This window comes from Papilio machaon, chromosome 19 (genome assembly GCF_912999745.1).
Source record: "Papilio machaon chromosome 19, ilPapMach1.1, whole genome shotgun sequence".
In the NCBI taxonomy this organism is placed as follows: domain Eukaryota; kingdom Metazoa; phylum Arthropoda; class Insecta; order Lepidoptera; family Papilionidae; genus Papilio; species Papilio machaon.
In genome coordinates, this window is record NC_060004.1 from 5560097 (window position 1) to 5581131 (window position 21035).

General features: G+C 33.6%; 1 protein-coding gene across 1 annotated transcript; it reads right to left on the reverse strand.

The window, feature by feature from the left end:
- Positions 1-10069: 10069 nt before the first annotated feature.
- On the reverse strand, positions 10070-20788 carry LOC106715214 (dymeclin). The gene is made up of 17 exons (XM_014508445.2): positions 20661-20788; positions 20067-20213; positions 19671-19817; positions 18594-18756; positions 17873-18039; positions 17566-17685; positions 17114-17253; positions 16309-16521; positions 15675-15751; positions 14868-14990; positions 14217-14342; positions 13729-13891; positions 12730-12828; positions 12582-12640; positions 11987-12166; positions 10928-11053; positions 10070-10475 (listed from the first exon to the last, which is right to left on the reverse strand). The coding sequence occupies exons 2-17, from the start codon at positions 20204-20206 to the stop codon at positions 10326-10328; spliced, it is 2193 nt and encodes a 730-aa protein (XP_014363931.2). The 5' UTR covers positions 20207-20213; positions 20661-20788; the 3' UTR covers positions 10070-10325.
- Between the last annotated feature and the right edge of the window lie 247 nt (positions 20789-21035).

Genomic DNA, 21035 nt, shown 5'->3' on the forward strand with positions numbered 1-21035 from the left:
CAAAAGTTCGCGGAATGAAAGGGTTGTCAATGAAATATAACAATAAATTTATTTTTCCTTTTCAATATAATCACCCTTAAGTCTAATACATTTATTCGATCTATGAATTAATTTTTCTAAACCACCGAAAAAATATTTTTTGTCTTTGGCCTCAAAATGGGCCGAAATTGCCTCCTTCACTTCATTATCGTCGGAAAATTTCCTTCCCCTTAGCTCTTTTTTTAAATTTGGAAATAAATAAAAATCGCTAGGAGCCAGGTCTGGACTGTAGGGTGGGTGAACAAGTGGTTCGAACCCATGTGTGTGCAGAGCAGCCATGGCAACTCGGCTCTTGTGAACCGGCGCGTTGTCTTGCAAAAGCAACACACCCTTGGCCAATTTTCCTCGACGTTTTTCTTTAATTGACTCCTTTAACTTTTCTAATATGAGTGCGTAGTATTCTCCGGTTATAGTGGTACCTTTTTCTTTATAATCAATGAGTAATATTCCCTTACAATCCCAAAAAACAGTGGCCATCAACTTTCCCGCCGATTCTGACACCTTGAATTTTTTGGGAGGTGGTGTACCCTTTTTGTGCCATTGCATGGACTCCTGTTTGGACTCAGGTTCAAAGTGATGAACCCATGTTTCATCTCCAGTAACAATCCGCTCCAAAATCTGCACGGGCTCGTCTCCACACAACTCCAAAAAGTGCTTAGACGCGTCGACGCGCTGCTGTTTTTGAAGCGGCGTGAGCATTCTCGGCACCCATCTTGCACTGACTTTTGTCATGCCCAGGTGGTCGTGCAGGATACGCAAAATAGTTGTATCTGATACTCCAACAAATGCAGATAATTGTTTCTTCTTCAAACGTGTGTCTTCGAGTACAAGTTTTTCGACTTTTTCGACGATGTCTGATGTGGTGGCGTCAGCTGGCCGCCCAGAGCGAGAGTCGTCTTCAATTGAATCTCGACCATGTTTAAAAAGACCATGCCACTTATAAACCATTGTTTTACCAGGGCACTGATCTCCATAAACGGCTTCCATTTCATTTAAAATGGTTTGAACGTTTTTTCCTTGCTTGGTAAGGAATTTTATCACAGCGCGATGTTCAATTTTCTCCATAGTTGCAGTTTGCTTCCGGATTGACTTGTTCAGCAGGCGAGTACTCGTAAACGAATGGCACTATAGGGTTGAAATGTTATATATATACTAATTATGAGTGCCCAATTAGTATGACACTAAGCGAGCTACCCTATCCCCACTCCATCCCCTCCATTCCGCGAACTTTTGGACCTCCCCTCGTAGCTTAACGCATCCTCCGCACTTAAGCATCCGCTTCGTAAGTACATATGAGTAGACAGGGTTATATTCGCAATGTTTTAAAAATTTAACACTTTTTTTCGTTATGTATCTGAGCAGAAAAGATATAATTAAAATTAAATAAAAGAACAAATATGTTTAAAAAGACATACTATTCATTAAGACGATTGAAACGAGCCCAAACTCGATGAGGTTGTATCGTTTAATTTCGAAGTTCCTATGGCCACATTCCAGCACCATGTCATCATAATATTGCATTGTCACGCGATTTACACATGGATGTAAAATTTAAGCTCAATCAATAACTGGGACTGGTGAAACTACAATATATAGAACCTTGTAAAAAGAAGTCGCCAAAACAGTCATCATAAGGTCAGACGTGACAATGCCAAATAAATCTATCGCTATTCAACAGTAAATGCATCTTTTTGCATTACAAACTCTTTGGAATGAAAACAATTTATAACCTAAATAAATATTAGTTGCCAGTATTAATTGTATTCACATAAATTTAATAACTTAAATGATACTTTTATAAATTGATATTATTTTATGGTAGAAGTGTTCGCTGAACAACTAGCAACATTTTGGATCTCAGCCAAAATCAAAGGATCGACGACCGATGTCTTTTTGTCCTTTTATTGATGAAACGTCTCGGATAGAAATGCAATGCCAGCAATAGACGGCAGGGCTATGTCTACAAAAAGGAAACAAGTCTATCAGGAATATAAAACGCTATTAATGTCTCAATTTATCCACATTCCTTAACGTCGGCGGCTAATATTTGTATCGCATACATTTGCGGTTTTTAATAATAACTAAAATACCAACGATCGCGTGTAAGTAGAGAATGCTATGTAACCGTCAGATTATGATACTTTAAAGACTAGTTTATTTCTAGAAATAAAATAACCACACTCTTGGGCCTGCAGAACTCTCATAAAAACGTAATTTAATATAATTAAAACCTTACCAACTTGTGCCAATAAAGTTACAGATTTGATTAGAAAGTTAGAAAAAAATGATAATGTTTTGTTAGCCTAAATACAGTCAAAAAGAAATTATATATGTACTCTACCATCTACACGAGTAACATAAGGTGAAGTAATCAAGTACTCAGTACAAAAAAACATGTACAAAATAATAACACAACAAAGGTTATATTTAAATTAAGAATCGTAACCATACATCACTTATTCCCGCCACATAAAATTATTCCTATTTCAAAAATCAATCCAAAAAAAAGCTAATTATTTACAAACTGCCAGAAACATCGCGTTTTTTTTTTAAGTAAATACACAGACGCGCGATTCATACGTCCAATCGTCACTTACTGTACTCGTGAAAACTTTGTCGGTAAATGTCGACCAAATAGTAATGCAAATTCAATAAATATAGAGACATTTAATTAAGATTCAAAGTGTGTTCATCTCCAAATATGATCGACTTATGCTGCTAGAATTTATGACGTGACAACAAAAACGGCGCGATGGATAAATGATCGCAGTTTGACACATTTTCTTCAAATGCATTCGAAGCACGGATTATTATACTCGATTTTATGTAGTTAGTATCTCTCATCGATTGGTTTTCACTGCAGAAACACTAATACAAAATGCGCCATCCTTTTCTTTCTACTTTAAAAAACTGATATAACACTATGTTTTTGTGTGTGTTTTGGCAGAGGATGCTCACGAAGGTTTTGGAATCTTATTACTCTTATTGATGTTCTCAAAGTTCTCAAAGTTCTGATAAAAATCTTGTAAAAGATCTAAGTGCATAATATATTGAAAATCTCGTAAAGGTATGCATCAAACTGCGCATTACATATGGCCTTCGTAAAGCACAAAGAACACATGTCTTTATGCGTGCATTTAATGCTAGGTTGATTTTATAAACATACAAAGACGCTGGAACAAAAGTAAAAAAAAATATATCTTTTAAATTATAGTCAAGTTAGTTTTAATAGTCTACTTCTGAATTTCCCTAATAATTCAGTTTATTTAATTCTGCACATTTAAAGTATCAAGATTAACAAATTCCAGTATAATTCAACAAAGCGTGTCTCAGGAAATTGTTAATCCTGTGCCCAATTGTCCTTAATGATAATCAAGTCAAGGCAACTTGTTACATTTTTCTACCAACTACAGCCATTGGACCATTTAACCCATTGAGTGCCAGATACGAGATATCTCGTAGTAAGCGTGTGTATCAAAAATGCCAGCTACGAGATATCTCGTAGTGCGTGCTGCAATTTTAGATTAATTACAAATGGCCATTTCAGTTATAAATATTTTAAAAAGGTGAATAAAAATTTTATACAGAGTAACAAAACTTGTTAATTTTCAATTTTTGTTATAAATAAGAACTTATACGATTACATTTTTACATAAAATTTTATACATATATATTGTATGAATTAAAAATTTATATAGTGTAAAAAACATTAATTATCATTTTTTAGTATAAAAATTGTAACTTAGATGATTAGATTATAATAACTATATTCATATACATATATGAATTTATTACCAAAAAAAAATATTATTGTTGCTGAATATGGTAAACTCTAAAACAAGGATCAACGCAAAGTGCTGGCTTCTCGATGCACTGTGGACAAAACCTAGTCTCCTTTCGTTTTTTTTCCTTTGTGCACATTCGACATGGGTTTGTAGGCATTCCTTTTTTTCTGTGGGCGGAAGATGTCTTAAATAATGAAATGCATTACAGACCCTGCTTTCTCTTGCATTGCTGTCGTCACCAAGTAAATGCATTATAACTGATTCTAAAACTAAACTAAACTAACTAAATTGAATTATCTTCATCCTTTTATTCCTTCGATTAATTTGGTTGTGAAACATGTGTGCATTATGCATGAACATTTCTAAGTAATGTAGTTTTTTTATAAGAGAAGGGGGCAACCTAGCAGCGGGAACACCAAGGTGTTCATCGACGCCCATGGACATCTGCAATACCAGAGGAACTGCAGATGCGTTGCCGGCCTTTGAGATGGTGAAGTCGCTTCTTGAAGGACCCTAAGTCGTAGCGGTTTAGAAATACCGCCGAGAACAGACAATTCCACAACGCGGCGGTACGCGCAAACCGCACGGTTGTGGATTGCCAGCCATCGAGATGGTGTGGATGGAACTCAGCGGTCTGTCGTGTCGTCCGATGACAGAACTCGGCGGCAGAAATTGTTCCAAACAATTCTTCCGAGTACTCCCCGTGATAGATGCGGTAGAAAATGCAGAGGGAACTAACGTCTCTCCGCGACGCCAGAGTGTCGAGCCGATCAGTCTCTGTCGTTGACTCGATTCGAATCGCTCTCCATTGTTTTGCGGTCAAATGGAAGAAGCTGGTACTGGGCTGGTACTCCAACCCAGAGATGCGAGCAGTATTCCATGTGGGGCCGAACTTGCGCCTTATACAGCTGAAGGCGATGGCCTGGTAGGAAATACTGCTTCGCTCTGCCGAGCACACCCAGTTTGTAGTTTATCTTTCCATTTGTTGACCATACTGGATCCTGATCTGAGCAACTTAGAGTCAAGGAGTGATTCAGTTTCTTTTTGACTTAATTTTCTGGATTTCCCTTTTGGTCGAATCTTAGTTACATATTTTTTTTTATATATGAAACAGTCACCTCAATTCGCTGAAATAGCGACGCGACCATTGCCCATGAACATCCGCAAATGCAGATGCGTTGCCTACCTTTTATCAATGGAGAATGGGACGCACAGAAAAGGGACATTTCCCCTTCCTATGCGTCCCCTCTGCCGCCCAATCCACTTCCCCTTCTCATACTTTCCTAATAAGAAAAGAATGTCAAGGGTAGGAGGATTAAAATTAGGCCTTCAGCGTCACACTCATCAGACGAAACGCGGAATTACTTCCACTTTACGCCTGCCTTCTGTCTGCAATATTGTAACGGCATCTACTGCAATTTTTATTGAAAAAAGAGCACTACGAGATAACTCGTAAGTGGCAACCAGCACAGGAATTTTATTCAGTGACGCCAGCTACGAGTTATCTCGTAGTGGTTTTTTTCAATAAAAATTACTGTAAATGCTATTACAATATTGTATTAGTAACTTATACATATATATATTTTGTAAAATTTCATGTATTCTTCAAAATTAAACCTTGGCACCCAGGGCAAGACGCTCTAAATATGTCTGGCAGTCAATGGGTTAAATACCATAAATGAATGTCTTTTTTATTTATAAATCGAGATCGGTACTTATAAATAACGTAAAATATTTGGACTAAAAAAATATGAATTATTTACACCACTCTATTCAGATTTTTTAGTTTAGTTAAGTTTTTGCCTTTCCCGTAATCATTCTAGATGCAAACCAAACTTTTAAATTGTACTGCAAAAGCATAGTACGTAAAATATACCGTAAACCTAAGCCATGGAAAATTAACATTGAAAACCAAATATTGACAATATTTAACAAGGGCCACAAAAACTGCTGCAATCTTACTTATATCATACTAATAGTATAAATGCGAATATTTGGATGTAAAGGATGGATATTTGTTAGAAAGTATCTCCAGAAATACAAAACGGATCTTGCTGAAATTTGGCACAGATGTAGAACATAGTCTGGAAGAACACATAGGCTAATGATTAAGTTTTTTTTAATCCCGCACAGGTGGAGTCGCGGGCGACAGCTAGTTTTAATAATATTATTAATGCGAAAGTTTGGATGGATGGATAGATGGATGTTTCTTAAAAGATATCTCCAAAACAGCTCAATTGATCTCTATGAAATTTGGCACATATGTAGAACATAGTTTAGAAGAACACATGGGCTACTATTTAAATTTTTATGTTATTCTGTGCGGATGGAGTCGCGGGTTAAAACGACAATAAATTTATAGAATGGCATTATCCTCCTCTAAACCAAATATCTTAGTGCAGTTGCCAACCTGCTTGCCAAGTGGGTCACCTATAGAGTTTATTTGTATTAGTTGAATTCAAATGTTTTCTTGGTAAGCTTACGAAATTACAATACTGGCATTTCAAGACAGTGCGGAAGAACTCTTTGACTATAAGAGATAGTTTAAGAGACAGGCAATAATTTTCTGAAATCACTTTTAACACAATTTATTTACATTCAACATCAATTTGGTAAACTACCACTTACGTTATAGTTACGAGATTTTTCATCTACCTCTTAGGTCAATTTTAAATTTAAGATTTTTTAACTAACTGCTCTGATGATTATGCAAACAAATTGAAAACCGCATATTTTTCCACTTACTGGAATGTACAAACGGACCTTTGATATAAAGTTCTTTATTATCTTTGTATGAGAAAGTATCATAAAATGATACTATGGTACTAGATGAATCTAAACAGTTATCTAATATGTGCCAATACTATAATATCATTCTAGAATACCAAATCCTGCCACCCCTCCTCAACCTCTAGCGAACCAAAAAAATATCTATGTATATAAAAGAAAGTCGTGTTAGTTACACTATTTATAACTCAAGAACGGCTGAATCGATTTGACTGAAAATTGGTGGGCAGGTAGCTTAGAACCAGGAAACGGACATAGGATAATTTTTACCCCGTTTTCTATTTTTTATTCCGCGCGGACGGTGTCGCGGGTAAAAGCTAGTTTACAATAAATGTATAAACTCTAAATACTAAGATATATTCAATTCCAATAGATCCATATAGATAACTCAAAAACTACTTGTCAGTTTTTCATTCCCTAGCTAACAAGCATTATAGCTAAAATAAAAGTAAATTACTACCTGACACGCTTTACATCTAGCCTAGATCATCGGCTGACAGTGCTCTTGAGAGTACATACTTGTTTGTATTAATCATCATTCCTTGCAATATAATGATTGATTGATTAGTCAACATTCTACCATATTTAATGATTTGCATGAACTAGTTTGTCTATGACTCTTTTGTGTACAGCTCACAGATAATCCTAAATAGTTCAATATAGGTATTTTGTAAGGAATTCCACAACAACATATCTTTGTTAAGACAACAACATATATAGGCCATAGTATTTTATTATGATACAAGGAATGCACATGGCAAGTGTGAGTTATTTGTGGGCATATCAATTTTAAAATATTTTTCATATATTTAAAAATAGCTGTCACCTTCAACTTTTTATTAGTAGCTCATGTTCTTCCAGACTATGTTCTACATCTACGCCAAATTTCAGTGAGATCCATGCAGCTGTTCTAGAGATACCTTCAAACAAACATCCATCCATACATCTAAATATTCGCATTTATAATATTAGTAAGATAGTAAAAGGTATGATTAGTAAGATTGTTCTTTATCATGCAACAGTAGTGGTATTGTAAAATTTTAGCAGTTTCTCTCAGGTAGAAAATTAACTGAACAGAATTGCTTACATTTCACACTAATAGATTTTCTATAAGTTAAAGAACTTATAAAATTAGTTTTTTTTATGTTTCTCTAAAACAAACAATCAAATCTTTGCATTTTATTGTTGGTAAATGTTAACTGTATGAGCTTTCAGAAACATATGTACCAAAATACATTATAATTAGTTATTCTAATGAGAACGAAAATATGTTATATATTTTAGGTAATGCAGAAAGAGCCATTGGAGTGTATTTCAAAACTGCCCTAATACATTAGAATTTCTTGCCTTCAGAGCAGGGATAATAATAAAAATCAGTGTAATCTTCACAATTTAACAATGGTTTTTAAATCAGTTAGTAACTGTTTTTTTTTTTAATATAAATAATATCCATAGATAAATAATACATAGAAATTATTTTTAAATATTACATTAATAATTTACAGCAAGTATAGCGATATTCAGTTATTGAAAATAGTTTATATTTAAATGATAAAACAAACATGAACTTAAAAATAAACGTTTTCCTGGTATATTTCAATAAAACAAATGACAGCATTTAAAGTACACAGAAAATTAAATAGAAATAATAAAACAACTTACCTGTAGCACGCCGGAAAATATTTGAATCTATTTGTTTGAAACCTTGCTTAAACTTGTATTTTAAGTTTTAAATTAAACCGAGACTATATATTTTTGTCTCTATCGTCCAAATTGTATGTCATAAATAACAATTTACAAATTCACAATAAACATTACATTTGAATAGGAAAGAAAAACAAACTCTCGCACTTGGTTCAACTCTTGCTTATCTCAAAGAGCAGCCACCTGGAGCAGCCGATTGATTGATTTGTTTTGACTTTTGCTAGAGACTATACTCAATTTTTTATATGGCAATTCTTTACTACAAAAACGATGGAAAGAAAAATAATTAAACTATTCGTAAAAAAGAATTTACTTGACTATAATAACAGATTTTGATAAAAAAAACACTAAACTGCATTAAATCAAAAATGCTAAATAGCTTATAACTTATTTTGATATGACAACATTAATGCTGCAAATTTTTTGTATTCAAATAGCAATTATCATTTTAAATATTTTCCGTTCTTTACGAACAGTAATATTTATTACACCTGCGCAACATCTGTTCTCTAGAAAAAAATTACACTTTTTTAGTTCGTGAAATAGTTAAAAGCTTATTTTTTCATACATAGACTTTTTATTGCATAGTATTAAAGTCTGGTATATATTATTTATGTCGGAATTCATAGTCGTTTACCACCGCGCCGTCCCGCCTTTTTTATTATTGTTTTCAGTCATTACTCTTGGCTTGCAATGTCTAGAAAATTATGGTCTCGTAATCAATCGTAAACAACCTATAAGCTTTGTAGCTAAAATCGCTACGTATATATATTCTCATAGTTATCTTGAGTTCCCACTACCGAAACATCTGTATAAAAATGGTCAAGTGACGTAAGGTTACCAAGAATATATTCAATTGATTCGTTTTAAAATAATTGTTGCTGATTTTTATTTTAATGTCCACATGAATACACAAAATAGTCTTCTAAAAATTAGGAATACAATATAATATCTAATAAATATTTTATTTAATGTCATTACAACTTTTTATTTTATGTTGATATTTATGATATAAATACATTAATAATTAATTATTTATTTAAAAATTATTACAAATATTTAGTGATGCTGTAAATATGGAATGATACATTCAACAATGCTGCAATATAAAATTTACGTCAAATAATAATGTAAAGAAAATAATAAACACATAAACTTAACACCAAATCTTTTATCAATAAAAATCTTATTTGAATGAATAAAATTAAAAACTAATATTGTGATTAGTATTGTCTAAAATATATTTTTTTGTACAAAAACAAAATAATTCAATTGTAATAGATAATGACACATGATTCATAAACAATACTGTATTTTAATTTTATCTGTTGCACTCAAAGATGGTAATTGATCACTAAGGGAGACTTTTAATAAATTTATCATAATACACTAACACTTAGAGTGACCGCTCAATGTTTGCGAGTACAACAGTAAATTAATTGTACATTTTAAATTGTTCTAACTGCATTATATTGCTAATTAAATCTAATTACCACAAAAATTTGTGACAATCAAAATCTACACATGCAATAGATAATCTATGTAACAAACCATAAACAAGAAAATGTTTTAGCCCACATTTGTATGACATTAAAGTACAAGTATTAATGTAGTACATTATTTATACAATTTATAATTATGGGGATGTAATTTTTTATTAATAAATAAATTGAGATTTGATAAAAAAATGACACGAATCAAGTTATTTGTTATTGTTTAAAACTCAGATTTGTCTAATTTTGACAACACGTCAGGTTTGAGATTTATTCATACTGTATTTAAATCTTTAAAATATATAAATTTAATGCTTTATTCAATGTTATTTAAACCATTCTCATTAACCCATTTATGTGTAAAATTAATACGCGAACCTATTATTGGGTCGGACTTTCCAGGGTCCATTGCAACTGATACGAGGAGTGTTTAACACGTTGAATGCTTAACGAGTTTACTTTCAAATATGAAGGGTCCATTACAACCATTCGTAATTAAATACATGGAGTGCTTCAATCAGCATAAGAGGTCTCCGACAGCCCTCGCCCCGCACTCACTAGCCCAGTACACGCCCCCACAGCTGCTGATCAGACCCCATACATACGGCGTGAAGAACTCTTCAGGTCTCTCCTCTTCCACATAACGGAATTTCAAATCTGGGAATTTCTGAAATAAATAAAAAATACCGTAAAAATACAGACTCCAGTAATTAATAAAAAAATAATAAAGCACATTTAGTAGATAATATTTTGTTAAACAAATACAATGTTTACTAGCCATATTATTATTTTTAAATATAATACTGTTCAATATGTACTTGTATGTATTTCTTAAATTTTCGTTAAAAAAAGTTATCAAGCGGTCTATATGTACATAATAAATAATGTGAAAAATCTAGAATAAGTATCTTCTTATAAAATCTTACTAATATTATAAATGCGAAAGTTTTGATAGATAGATGGCTGGATGGATGTTTTTTTGAAGATCTGCAAAACAGCTCAACGGATCTTGATGAAATTTGGCACAAACGTAGAACATAGTTTGAAAGAACACATAGGTTATTTTTTAAGTGTTTTTTTTTTAATTCCATGCGGGCGCCATGTAATACTAAATAATACCTTTAGCCTATCACTGGACCATTGTTCGGCGCCTTTCTTGATGCACTGCAGTACCTCTGTAACACCGAGGTCTCCGCCCGCACCTTCCTGCACCCGCTGCAGTCGCGTCGAGAAATATCCTATCACCTAAACACAATATATGTTAATCTATATATCAATGAAATCGTCAATCAAAGTAGCAAACTAGCGCAGCATTCAATGACAAGGTGGAGGCAGCAACAACTGAGCCTCTTCCCATTAGCCAAAAACAATGTTTTATCTCTGTCTTTAATTGATATCTAAATATAATAAAAAATTCTCGTGTCACAATGTTCGTTCCCGTACTCCTCCGAAACGGCTTGACCGATTCTCATGAAATTTTGTGAGCATATTGAGTAGGTCTGAGAATCGGACAACATCTATTTTTCATACCCCTATTAAGTTTTTTTTAACTGCGCGCGGACGGAGTCGCGGGCGACAGCTAGTCTATATCTATATATGTATATAAAAGAAAGTCGTGTTAGTTACACTATTTATAACTCAAGAATGGCTGAATCGATTTGACTGAAAATTGCTGGGCCTAGAGGTAGCTTAGAACCAGGAAAAGGACATAGGATAATTTTTACCCCGTTTTCTATTTTATATTCCGCGCGGACGGAGTCGCGGGTAAAAGCTAGTCTTTCATAAATGTAATTTGATTATTAGTTTTTTTACATTGAATAGGCTCCGAAATTACTTAAACCGATCTGAATTTTTTCTTTCATTGTTAGATGCTAAATTTTTTAAACCTGCGCGGACGAAGGCGCGCACAACTGCTTGTAAAGTTATAAACAAGTAAATCAAATTTTGACAAAGCTTTAGAAAAATTTTTTTTAAGCGCAAAGAGCCTAGTTAAGTGTACGGACTTTCGATAAATATAATGCGTGCATCAGCTACCTTCCCGTCAAAATCCAGTCAAAATTGGTCCAGCCGTTCAAGTGATTAACCAGAACAAACGCAGCCTTGCAGACAGACATAGAGGCAGGCAAAAATGTTAAAAATTGTACAGATCAAAAAAAATCTAAAACCAATGATAGTCACCATCTCGATGTTCTGCGCGATGTGGTGATGGTGCTGGTGCTGCTGGTGGTTGAAGAGGTGCCGCTTGTGCAGCAGCGCGTACACCAGGTTTAGATTGGAAGGTAGCTGGTGCGTCAGGCACGAGTTGATGATCTCAAGCAGCATCCGGATCACCTCATCCAATACTGCTATGTGGTCCATCTGTATAACATAATTATTTTTAACCCTTTATTTCTAAAGTCACATTTGTTGTCAAAATCTTACTTATCTATTTAATTACTAGCTTTTACCCGCGACTCCGTCCGCGCGGAATAAAAAAATGCACACAAGATAAAAAAGTTCCTATGTCCGTCTCCTAGTTCTAAACTACCTCTCCATCAATTTTCAGCTAAATCAGTTCGACCGATCTTGAGTTATAAATAGTGTAACGTGTGTAATATAGATAAATGCGAATGTTTAGATGGATGTTTGTTTGTTTGAAGGTATCTCCGGAATGGCTCAAGGGATCTTGATGAAATTTAGCACAGATGTAAAACATAGTCTGGAATAAAATAGAGACTACTTGCTAAGTTTTTTTTTAATTCCATGCTTTGTATAAATTAAAAAAAAAACTTACAATTTCTTCAGTTTTTTCTTCGGCATGATGAGGCAATTCTAAAGTATTTATATCTCCACCTAAAAACACATATATATTAAATCGAAGTTACATATATATATGTATATATTTGTATGTTACAATAAATCATATATAACATAATACGTACCTTCTATTTCACTACACAATCTAGATCTTCTTTTCGTTAATGTTTCAAATAATGATACTATTCTTTGGGCAACATATGGATGTAGATTTCTGAATTCACCTGAAAATTATTATATTTACAGTAAATTCCAAATCAAGAAAGCCTCTAGAAATCGTTAAAATATTCAAGTCACCACTGTTTTTAGACATATGCAATATGTTAGTGTAAATTCGTCTACCTTAAACAGACAGGGAAGAGGATGTACAGGGTGAATAAATCTCCTCCCCTTACAAAAGATTACAAACTGGTAGGTAGGGAGAGTACGACCGTAATTTATACTTAGCACTAAACCTCTCAGACTGGAAGCGGAATTACTTCCACTTGAGACCTGTCTTCTGTATATTTGTGGTACATATTGATGAAAAGTATTTGTTCGGCAAACGGAATTTTAAAAAAAAACTTAATTAGTAGCCCATGTGTTCTTCTGGACTATGCTCTACATCTATGTAAAATTTCAGCGACATCCATACAGACGTTCTGGAGATACCTTCTAACATCCATACATCCATCTATCCATCCATCCAAACATTCTCATTTATAATATTAGTAATAAGTAAGATATAATATTTATATTATTTATAATATACTAGTTGTCGCCCGCGTCTCCGTCCGCGCGGAATTAAAAAGCACGTAATAAGTAGCTTATGTTTTCTTCCAGACTATGTTCTACATATGTGCCAAATTGCATCATGGTCAGACTGAGTCATTCCAGAGATACCTTCAAACATCCATCCATCTAAACATTCACATCTATGTATATAAAAAAGTCGTGTTAATTACACTATTTACAACTCAAGATCGGTCGAACTGATTTAGCTGAAAATTGATGGGGAGGTAGCTTAGAACTAGGAGACGGACATAGGAACTTTTTTATCTTGTGTGCATTTTTTTTATTCCGCGCAGACGGAGTCGCGGGTAAAAGCTAGTTTATAATATTAGTAAGATGTAAGATAAACTCACAGCTCATATTAGCGATGGCTGCCAGACAATTAGTATGTAGATACTTGTCTCTGACACGCGCCATATTGTATTGCAGCGCTCGGACCACCACCAGCACCATCAGACCTCCTAACGATATTTCTGATATCGACCGCTCTGTATACCATGTTAGATTCTTCAACATCTGCAAGTAGCTAAGATATGAGTCGGTAGCTCAAGGGTTAAGCACTTGATTTGTAATCTTTAAGTCCTTGCTTCGAATTCCACCATTACCAATAATATGTTTTTCGATTTATATATGTTCATTTATCCGACCTTCTTACAATGAAGCTGCACATATCTGAGAAGAAATTCAATGATATGTGTGAAGTTAACCCGCACTTGGCCAGCGGGGTTCCTCCTAACTTAGAGTAGGCACCGAGCCCCTCAGTGGGGACGTATAGTGAGTTGATAATGAACAAATCTTTATTAAAAAGGGATACATCCATACATTAAAAGATATTACTTACAATAAGATGTACATTCTTGATAAGTGAGTCATCTTCAGTAAGAATGAGCAGAACTATTAGAGACATGTAAATATGATGTGAGTTGCTGTCCGGAGCGTTGTATAACACTTGCAGGATGGGCACTATCTGAAACATAAAGTTCAAATCTCTAACCGTCGGTTTCTAAGACCTAAATATCTAAACAAAACACATCATCTTTAACAAAACAGAGATAACAATAAGTTTTAAATGGAGATTTTGGTTTCAGAAACCTACTGTTAGTACATCTGTTAAAGCGACATACCGCTTATGGCGACCTCAACAGATAATATCCAGACTGAACGATATATAAATGTCTAATAAATAATACAATAACAGTTGTAAAGAAAATTTGTGTATAATTTATCACCGGTCCTTTCAAGTTTTGCGAGTCAAAAAAAAATTTTTTTTACAAAGGATGGGAAGGAGAAGTGGATTTAGCGAAGCAGGGGATGCATAAGTAGGGGAATCCTCTTTCTTCCTTCCTTTTCTCTGCGTCCTCGAATCAATGGACAGGGGTCACTTCGGTATTTTGGCGAATTCATGTGACCACTTGCTGGTTTGTCACCTCATATTTTAAAAAAACTGTTTTGACACAACAAGGTCATTGACCATATATTTTCATATACTTACTAAGTCTTCGATATGAGCAACTGTAGTGATGTGCCGCTTGTAGGCCTTGCAGGAGTGCAGCATCAGGTACAGCAACAGTGTGGAGTGTTCACAACCAGCTGTCGCACATAGCGCCTTGTGTAACTGCAATACAATATTTAATTAAAAAAAACTTAGTAGCCTATATGTTCTTCCAGACTACATTCTACATTTGTGCAAAATTTCATCAAGATCCGTTAAACGGTTTCTGAGATACCTTTTAACATCCATCCATCCATCCATTATTAGTAAGATTTCACCCGGGGAGAGTATAGCTTCCCAACAATGAAATAATTTTTCAAATAGGTTCAGTAGTTTCTGAGCCTATTCAATGCAAACAAACAAACAAACCACTCCTATTTATAATATTAGTATATGCTAAATACAATATAAACGACTTATTCAATAAGAATTGATTAATTTCAAAATGTAGAGTTCGTGTAGTTATTTAAAAGAATCTAGATTAAGATTTTAGGTTTAAAATAAGGTACTTTCAAAGGGACTGAAAGAGAAACACTTTTATAGTAACACCGTATTTGTTAAATTTGGAACATAAAGATATACCTGTTATTTATACATAGATAATAATAAGAATGTTACTAATATTATAAATGTGAATGTTTAGATGGATGGATGTTTGTTTGAAGGTATCTCCGGAATGGCTCAACAGATCATGATGAAATTTGGGATAAAAGTAAAATATAACCTGTAAGAACACATAGGCTATATATTTATGTTTATAGATCACTAGTAATAAATAAAAAAACTATTCTTATACTACTATATTACCGCTGCCATGTCTATCCGAGGTGGTGTAACTTGTGCACCACCGCTCGAGTCGCGCTGTGGCGTTGTAGTTGACGTTTCTGTAAAATAAATATTTTAAAAGTGAATCTTTATTGAAATATAACTAAATATAATTTAACATATTTGAACCTGTTTCTGTAGATTATTTTTATTTTTTTTCTCAAATATAAAAAAAAATACTCCATCTGATTTACATAAACTATACTACAATTCCCTTATATTTTACTAGCTTTTACCCGCGATTCCGTCTGCGCGGAATAAAAAAAATGCACACAAGATAAAAAAAGTTCCTATGTCCGTCTCCTAGTTCTACCTCCCCATAAATTTTCAGCTAAATCATTTCGACCGATCTTGAGTTATAAATAGTGTAACTAACACGACTTTCTTTTATATATATAGATTACTGAAAATATTAATAAATCAAGAAACGTATCTGTTAAGGTTCATTTAGACATAAGCGATGACGAATGTTTAAACCAGTGACGTCAGTAACTGTATTGCGGTCTCATTTATTCTCATATGTTTGTCTCTCTAAGGTAACTGCCAAGCATTATTCATACAATTCAGGTTTATTTTTAAATGAAATCTAGCTTTCTGAAATACAGTACTAACTGACCTGCAGTATCCTCGCAGCAGAGCAACGCGTTCCTATACAAATTATCCTGCGTCATGCAGTGGTTTGCCAGCGCCAGTAGCAGCAGACAGGACTGGTTGGCGACGCCATGTTCTCGCCGCAGCCTATCCAGTAGCTCGCGTCGGTCCAGTGCTGGCTGGCTGTAGATAGTTTGACGTACTCCTCCGCCTAGACGTAGCATGCTCCAGAGACCCGCTGGAATATTTTGTTATATGTCGTGTATGTTCTATACCCAAAGATGGCGCTTTAATTATTTATAACGGAGTTTTTTTTAACTTATTTTGTCAGATAATAAAGAAATATTAGTAATTCTGTTCAAACACACAAGTTTTTTTTTTTCATTTTAAAGGCATGTATTTGGTAAATCGGTATTTGGTAGGTTTTCGAGCATCAAATGAAGGAAGAAGAACTTCTTTTTGTTCATTATAGATGACAGCATGGTCAAGAGTGATAGTAGCACTAAATATACTACGGATATAAGAAAACAACATTACTTTATATACAAAGTACAAACTACTTTGTGGACCGTCTCCTAGTTCTAAGCTACCTCCCCATCAATTTTCAGCTAAATCAGTTCGACCGATCTTGAGTTATAGTGTAACTAACACAACTTTCTTTTATATATATAGATTATAACCTAAAATAGCCTTTTTCCAGCTGTGGAAGCATTCCAGCATTGTCGATAAGAAATATGTTTCAATTTTTTTAAGCTAGAATGACTTTACTGCCAACTCTTGGAGCTGGAGCCACCTTCTTAAAGCTTCAGTTTTTTTAGTTGAATACTTACAGGCTAAATTAACAAGTAGACTATCACCGGTCCCCGTGCCGAACATGCTGGGCGGTGCCGGCGCCATGTTGGATAAGTTCACAAGTAATGTCTTCACCAGCAATGGTGCATGCATACCATATCTACCTTGGAAGAGTGTTCTGAAAAAATACATTTTATTAATCTATGGTTCCTACGTAGACTATCATAAGAAACATTTTATGTTTTTTTTTTAATACTTCATAAATACTAATTATGTAATTTGAAAATTGAATATTGTTTGATGCGGTGTAAAGTTAATCATATTTATATTTTAAGTTTTATCTTAAAAAATTCGACGTTTCAAAGATACGATAGTTTTCTTAGGAACCATCAAAATATTGACTGACATTCCAAAGAAAATTAACACATCAAATGATACTTAAAATTTCAGAATTAGACAGTTTAGGCTTCAAAATGGAACTATAAATTACCTGTATATAAGAGAGGTCTCCACAAGTCGTGTTTGTCCATGAACTCCGGCAAACATATACACTGACATCAGCACTAAAAGTGTGTTTATACACTCCAAGTGTAAGTAATATGTATTATCCCTGTAAGAAATAAAAGTTTAACATAATATTTTTCTAAATCCAAAAAAATTAGATCCCTTTTCCACTACTGCGACTAGTATTACTATTTTTTTTTACTGTTTAATTATCAATCTCGCTAGTGAAAAAGGGTTCTAAAATCAAGTATCAGTTAATTGTTAGGGTTAACTGTGTTGTTATGTTAACTTACGTGACAGGCACATCAATGATAATTCCAATAAGTGCGTCTATCAACATTTCAACTCTGCTCTCGCTGGCCGTCAGTTTTGGTGAGACGGGGGTTTCGGGGGCGTGGGTCGGGGTTGATGTAGGTGGGCTTGGTGAGTCTGGAGTCTCCGGACTCGGCTGCCCGGGTGGCTGGAATAAATGCTATCCTATTAGTTTAGATTAATGGTATAGTAAAACAGGTTTTATTTTATATTAGCTGTTGCCCGCGACACTTCCCGCGCGGAATTAAAAGAAAACTTAATAAGTAGCCTATGTGTTCTTCCAGACTATGTTCTACATCTGTTAGTAAGATAAGATTATATACATATATGGCCACCTGAATTCGCTGAATAGCAAAGAGACCACTGCCCGTGGACATCAATTGCAGATGTGTTATTTACATTTAACCAACAGAGGAAGGGACACACAGAAAGATATTATTTCCCCATTTTATGCGTCCCCTCCTTCGCCAAATTCACTTCCCATTAACTTAGAAAACTTTCTCGCATAGCAATATAACATTTGCAAGTTAACATAATGGACAATAAAATATTTTTTTATATATTACTTGTCGCTATGGACATAATTAATTGAGCCTTATTGTGATTTGGAGATACATTCTCACAAACATCCATCCATACATCAAAACTTTCTTATAATATAAGTAAGATAACCTGTATTTACTACAAACACGATAAACTTACCGGTGTGCCAGTATCCCCAACATCTACAGGACCATTGGCTGAGCGCACCGCATTAACATCCAGATGTCTACACAGCTCATACTCCGGTACTATTTCCACAAGGTACTTGCTCACTGCACGTATCACAAACAATGCATTGAATGTCTGCCATGCTAGCATTACACTGAAATAACATAAAACTTGGTAATTTTGTGGGTATTCAATGTCTGGATTAAAAATGTTAAATTAATAATTACAGTCGAACCTGGATAACTTAAAAATATCTATAAACAAATCATTAGGGACAACCTCCATAACCGTGAAACTTGGGTTTGAAAGAAACCTCTATAAGTGAGAAAATGTTTGCAGTTCCTTGGACTCTCATTTATCCAGGTTTGACTGTATTTTGTTGTATTTCCATTAATGTTTCATTTGAATTGCTAATTATAAGAATTATGTTGTCATATATTTGATAAGGTTAATTGGAAACATATTACATTTTACTCTTTTTTTTATCTATAACCATAATAATACTTTTTAACGTCAATTTTTATGTTTTATGTTATCACAGACATAACATATTTATATATGTTTAAATTTAATAGCTTTTGAATCAGAGTATTGATAATGATACTCTATAATACAAATAACAAAACATGAACCAATGAAATGTTTTTTTTTTATCATGGAATTCCTTGGCTTATTATTATATAGTTTTTAATTATATTTAAAGTAAATGTACAATCAGATATGATTCACTCAACATCGAAAGTGTTATGTTGGCACAGGTAGCATACCCATTGTACAACCCAGCTGTCGCAAGAGACTCCGTCCGTGTGTAAAAAAAACTTAATTAGTAGTCTATGTGTTCTTCCAAACTATGTTCTACATGTACATGAAATATCAAATATCTTCTAAAATATCCATGCATACATCAATCCATCCAAACATTTGCATTTATGATATTAGTAAGATGATGTTAATGATTTTTAAAAAGGGATGCCATCTTCATATTTTTTAGGGTTGCTATTTAATAATCTATTGAAATGGTACCATTGTGATAAATTAAATACCATGATAAGCAGTAGTTATACTTACTTGTCACTGTTAGGTGCTGCCAATAGTTCAGTGGCTCTTGTGATAAATACCTGAACTAAAGAGCCCAAGTTCCCTGTCTGCAAGTTGTTTTGTAAGAATTTCTGTAAGAGAGCCTCTGCGCTTGAGTCAAATATTAGTTGCTCGTCACTAAAAAGGTATTTATAATAATTTAAATTCATATTTAACATAAGATAAATAATCTAACCTCAATTTGAGACACAAAAAGTTATTTTACAATTTTACTTTAACAATGTGAATACTGTTAAGAAATAAGTTAAAATGTTAATGCATTGTCTAATTCATAATTTGGCATTCTTTTATAACATTGTAGTTAATTTATAAACTAACAAATGTGAACATTCATTGAGATAATTTATTAAATTTCATAGAACTTACGTATTATTTGGCAATTGAATGTTAAAAGCCAATAACTGATTCCAAAAGGGATCATTTGGGCAGATAATTTCTGCAGAACAAAATCGGGCAAGCAGTTCATTTGAAGATATATCTGAATATCGGCTTATAGCCACTCCCATTGTTTATCTGAAATAAAAGAAAAACTTAGAGGATTTATAGAAAAATAAATTGATTCTGAAGGTACAGGAAGTGGTCAAAATGTCAAAGCTGACTGTTTTTCTCATTGGATTTGATGGGTATTTCTTATCTGGTATTCTATTTTGATATCTTATTTAAGAATTTCGACAAATATCGTTGCTGTTGGATATTTAATTTAAATTGTGGACTTCATCGGGCGCCGGTTTTTGTAGTTCCGAATAAAAATTGTACACAATTTTTTAAATTAGAAAATATTTATGCTATCGTAGTCATAAACATATCATGAAAATGGACCAGAGAATGTCTTGTGATACCAAATATTGCTAATTTGCAGTTAAATTCGGTAAATTATCATGTATAAATTTTTAAGAAAAGCAATGTAAAGGTATATATAGCACAGGTTCTGGCGATTTTCACATATGCTATCAAACTTACCGTTTATTTGCTATTGAGTTGGAATATATGAAACGATAAAACAAATTAATTAGATTGTGTTTTTTTTCGTTAATTTGTTTGTCTTGGCCACGAAATCATTGTCGATTTGTCAGTTGTCAATCGATGTCAACCCATTGACAAATGATTGTCAAATAAAATTAGGCAGGGTTGCCACTTGCCAATCATAATTTTCATAACTGAAATAACTTTTGATTGAAAATTATCATGATCCATCAAACGATTGAATGTTTAGTACGTACATTTTATCTGAAATTAATAATTTTATTCTAACTAATAACACTGTAAAACGCTACCATCCATTTCCTATACTGCTTATATTAATGCTTGATTATTGCCGGTATTTTTAAAAAACCG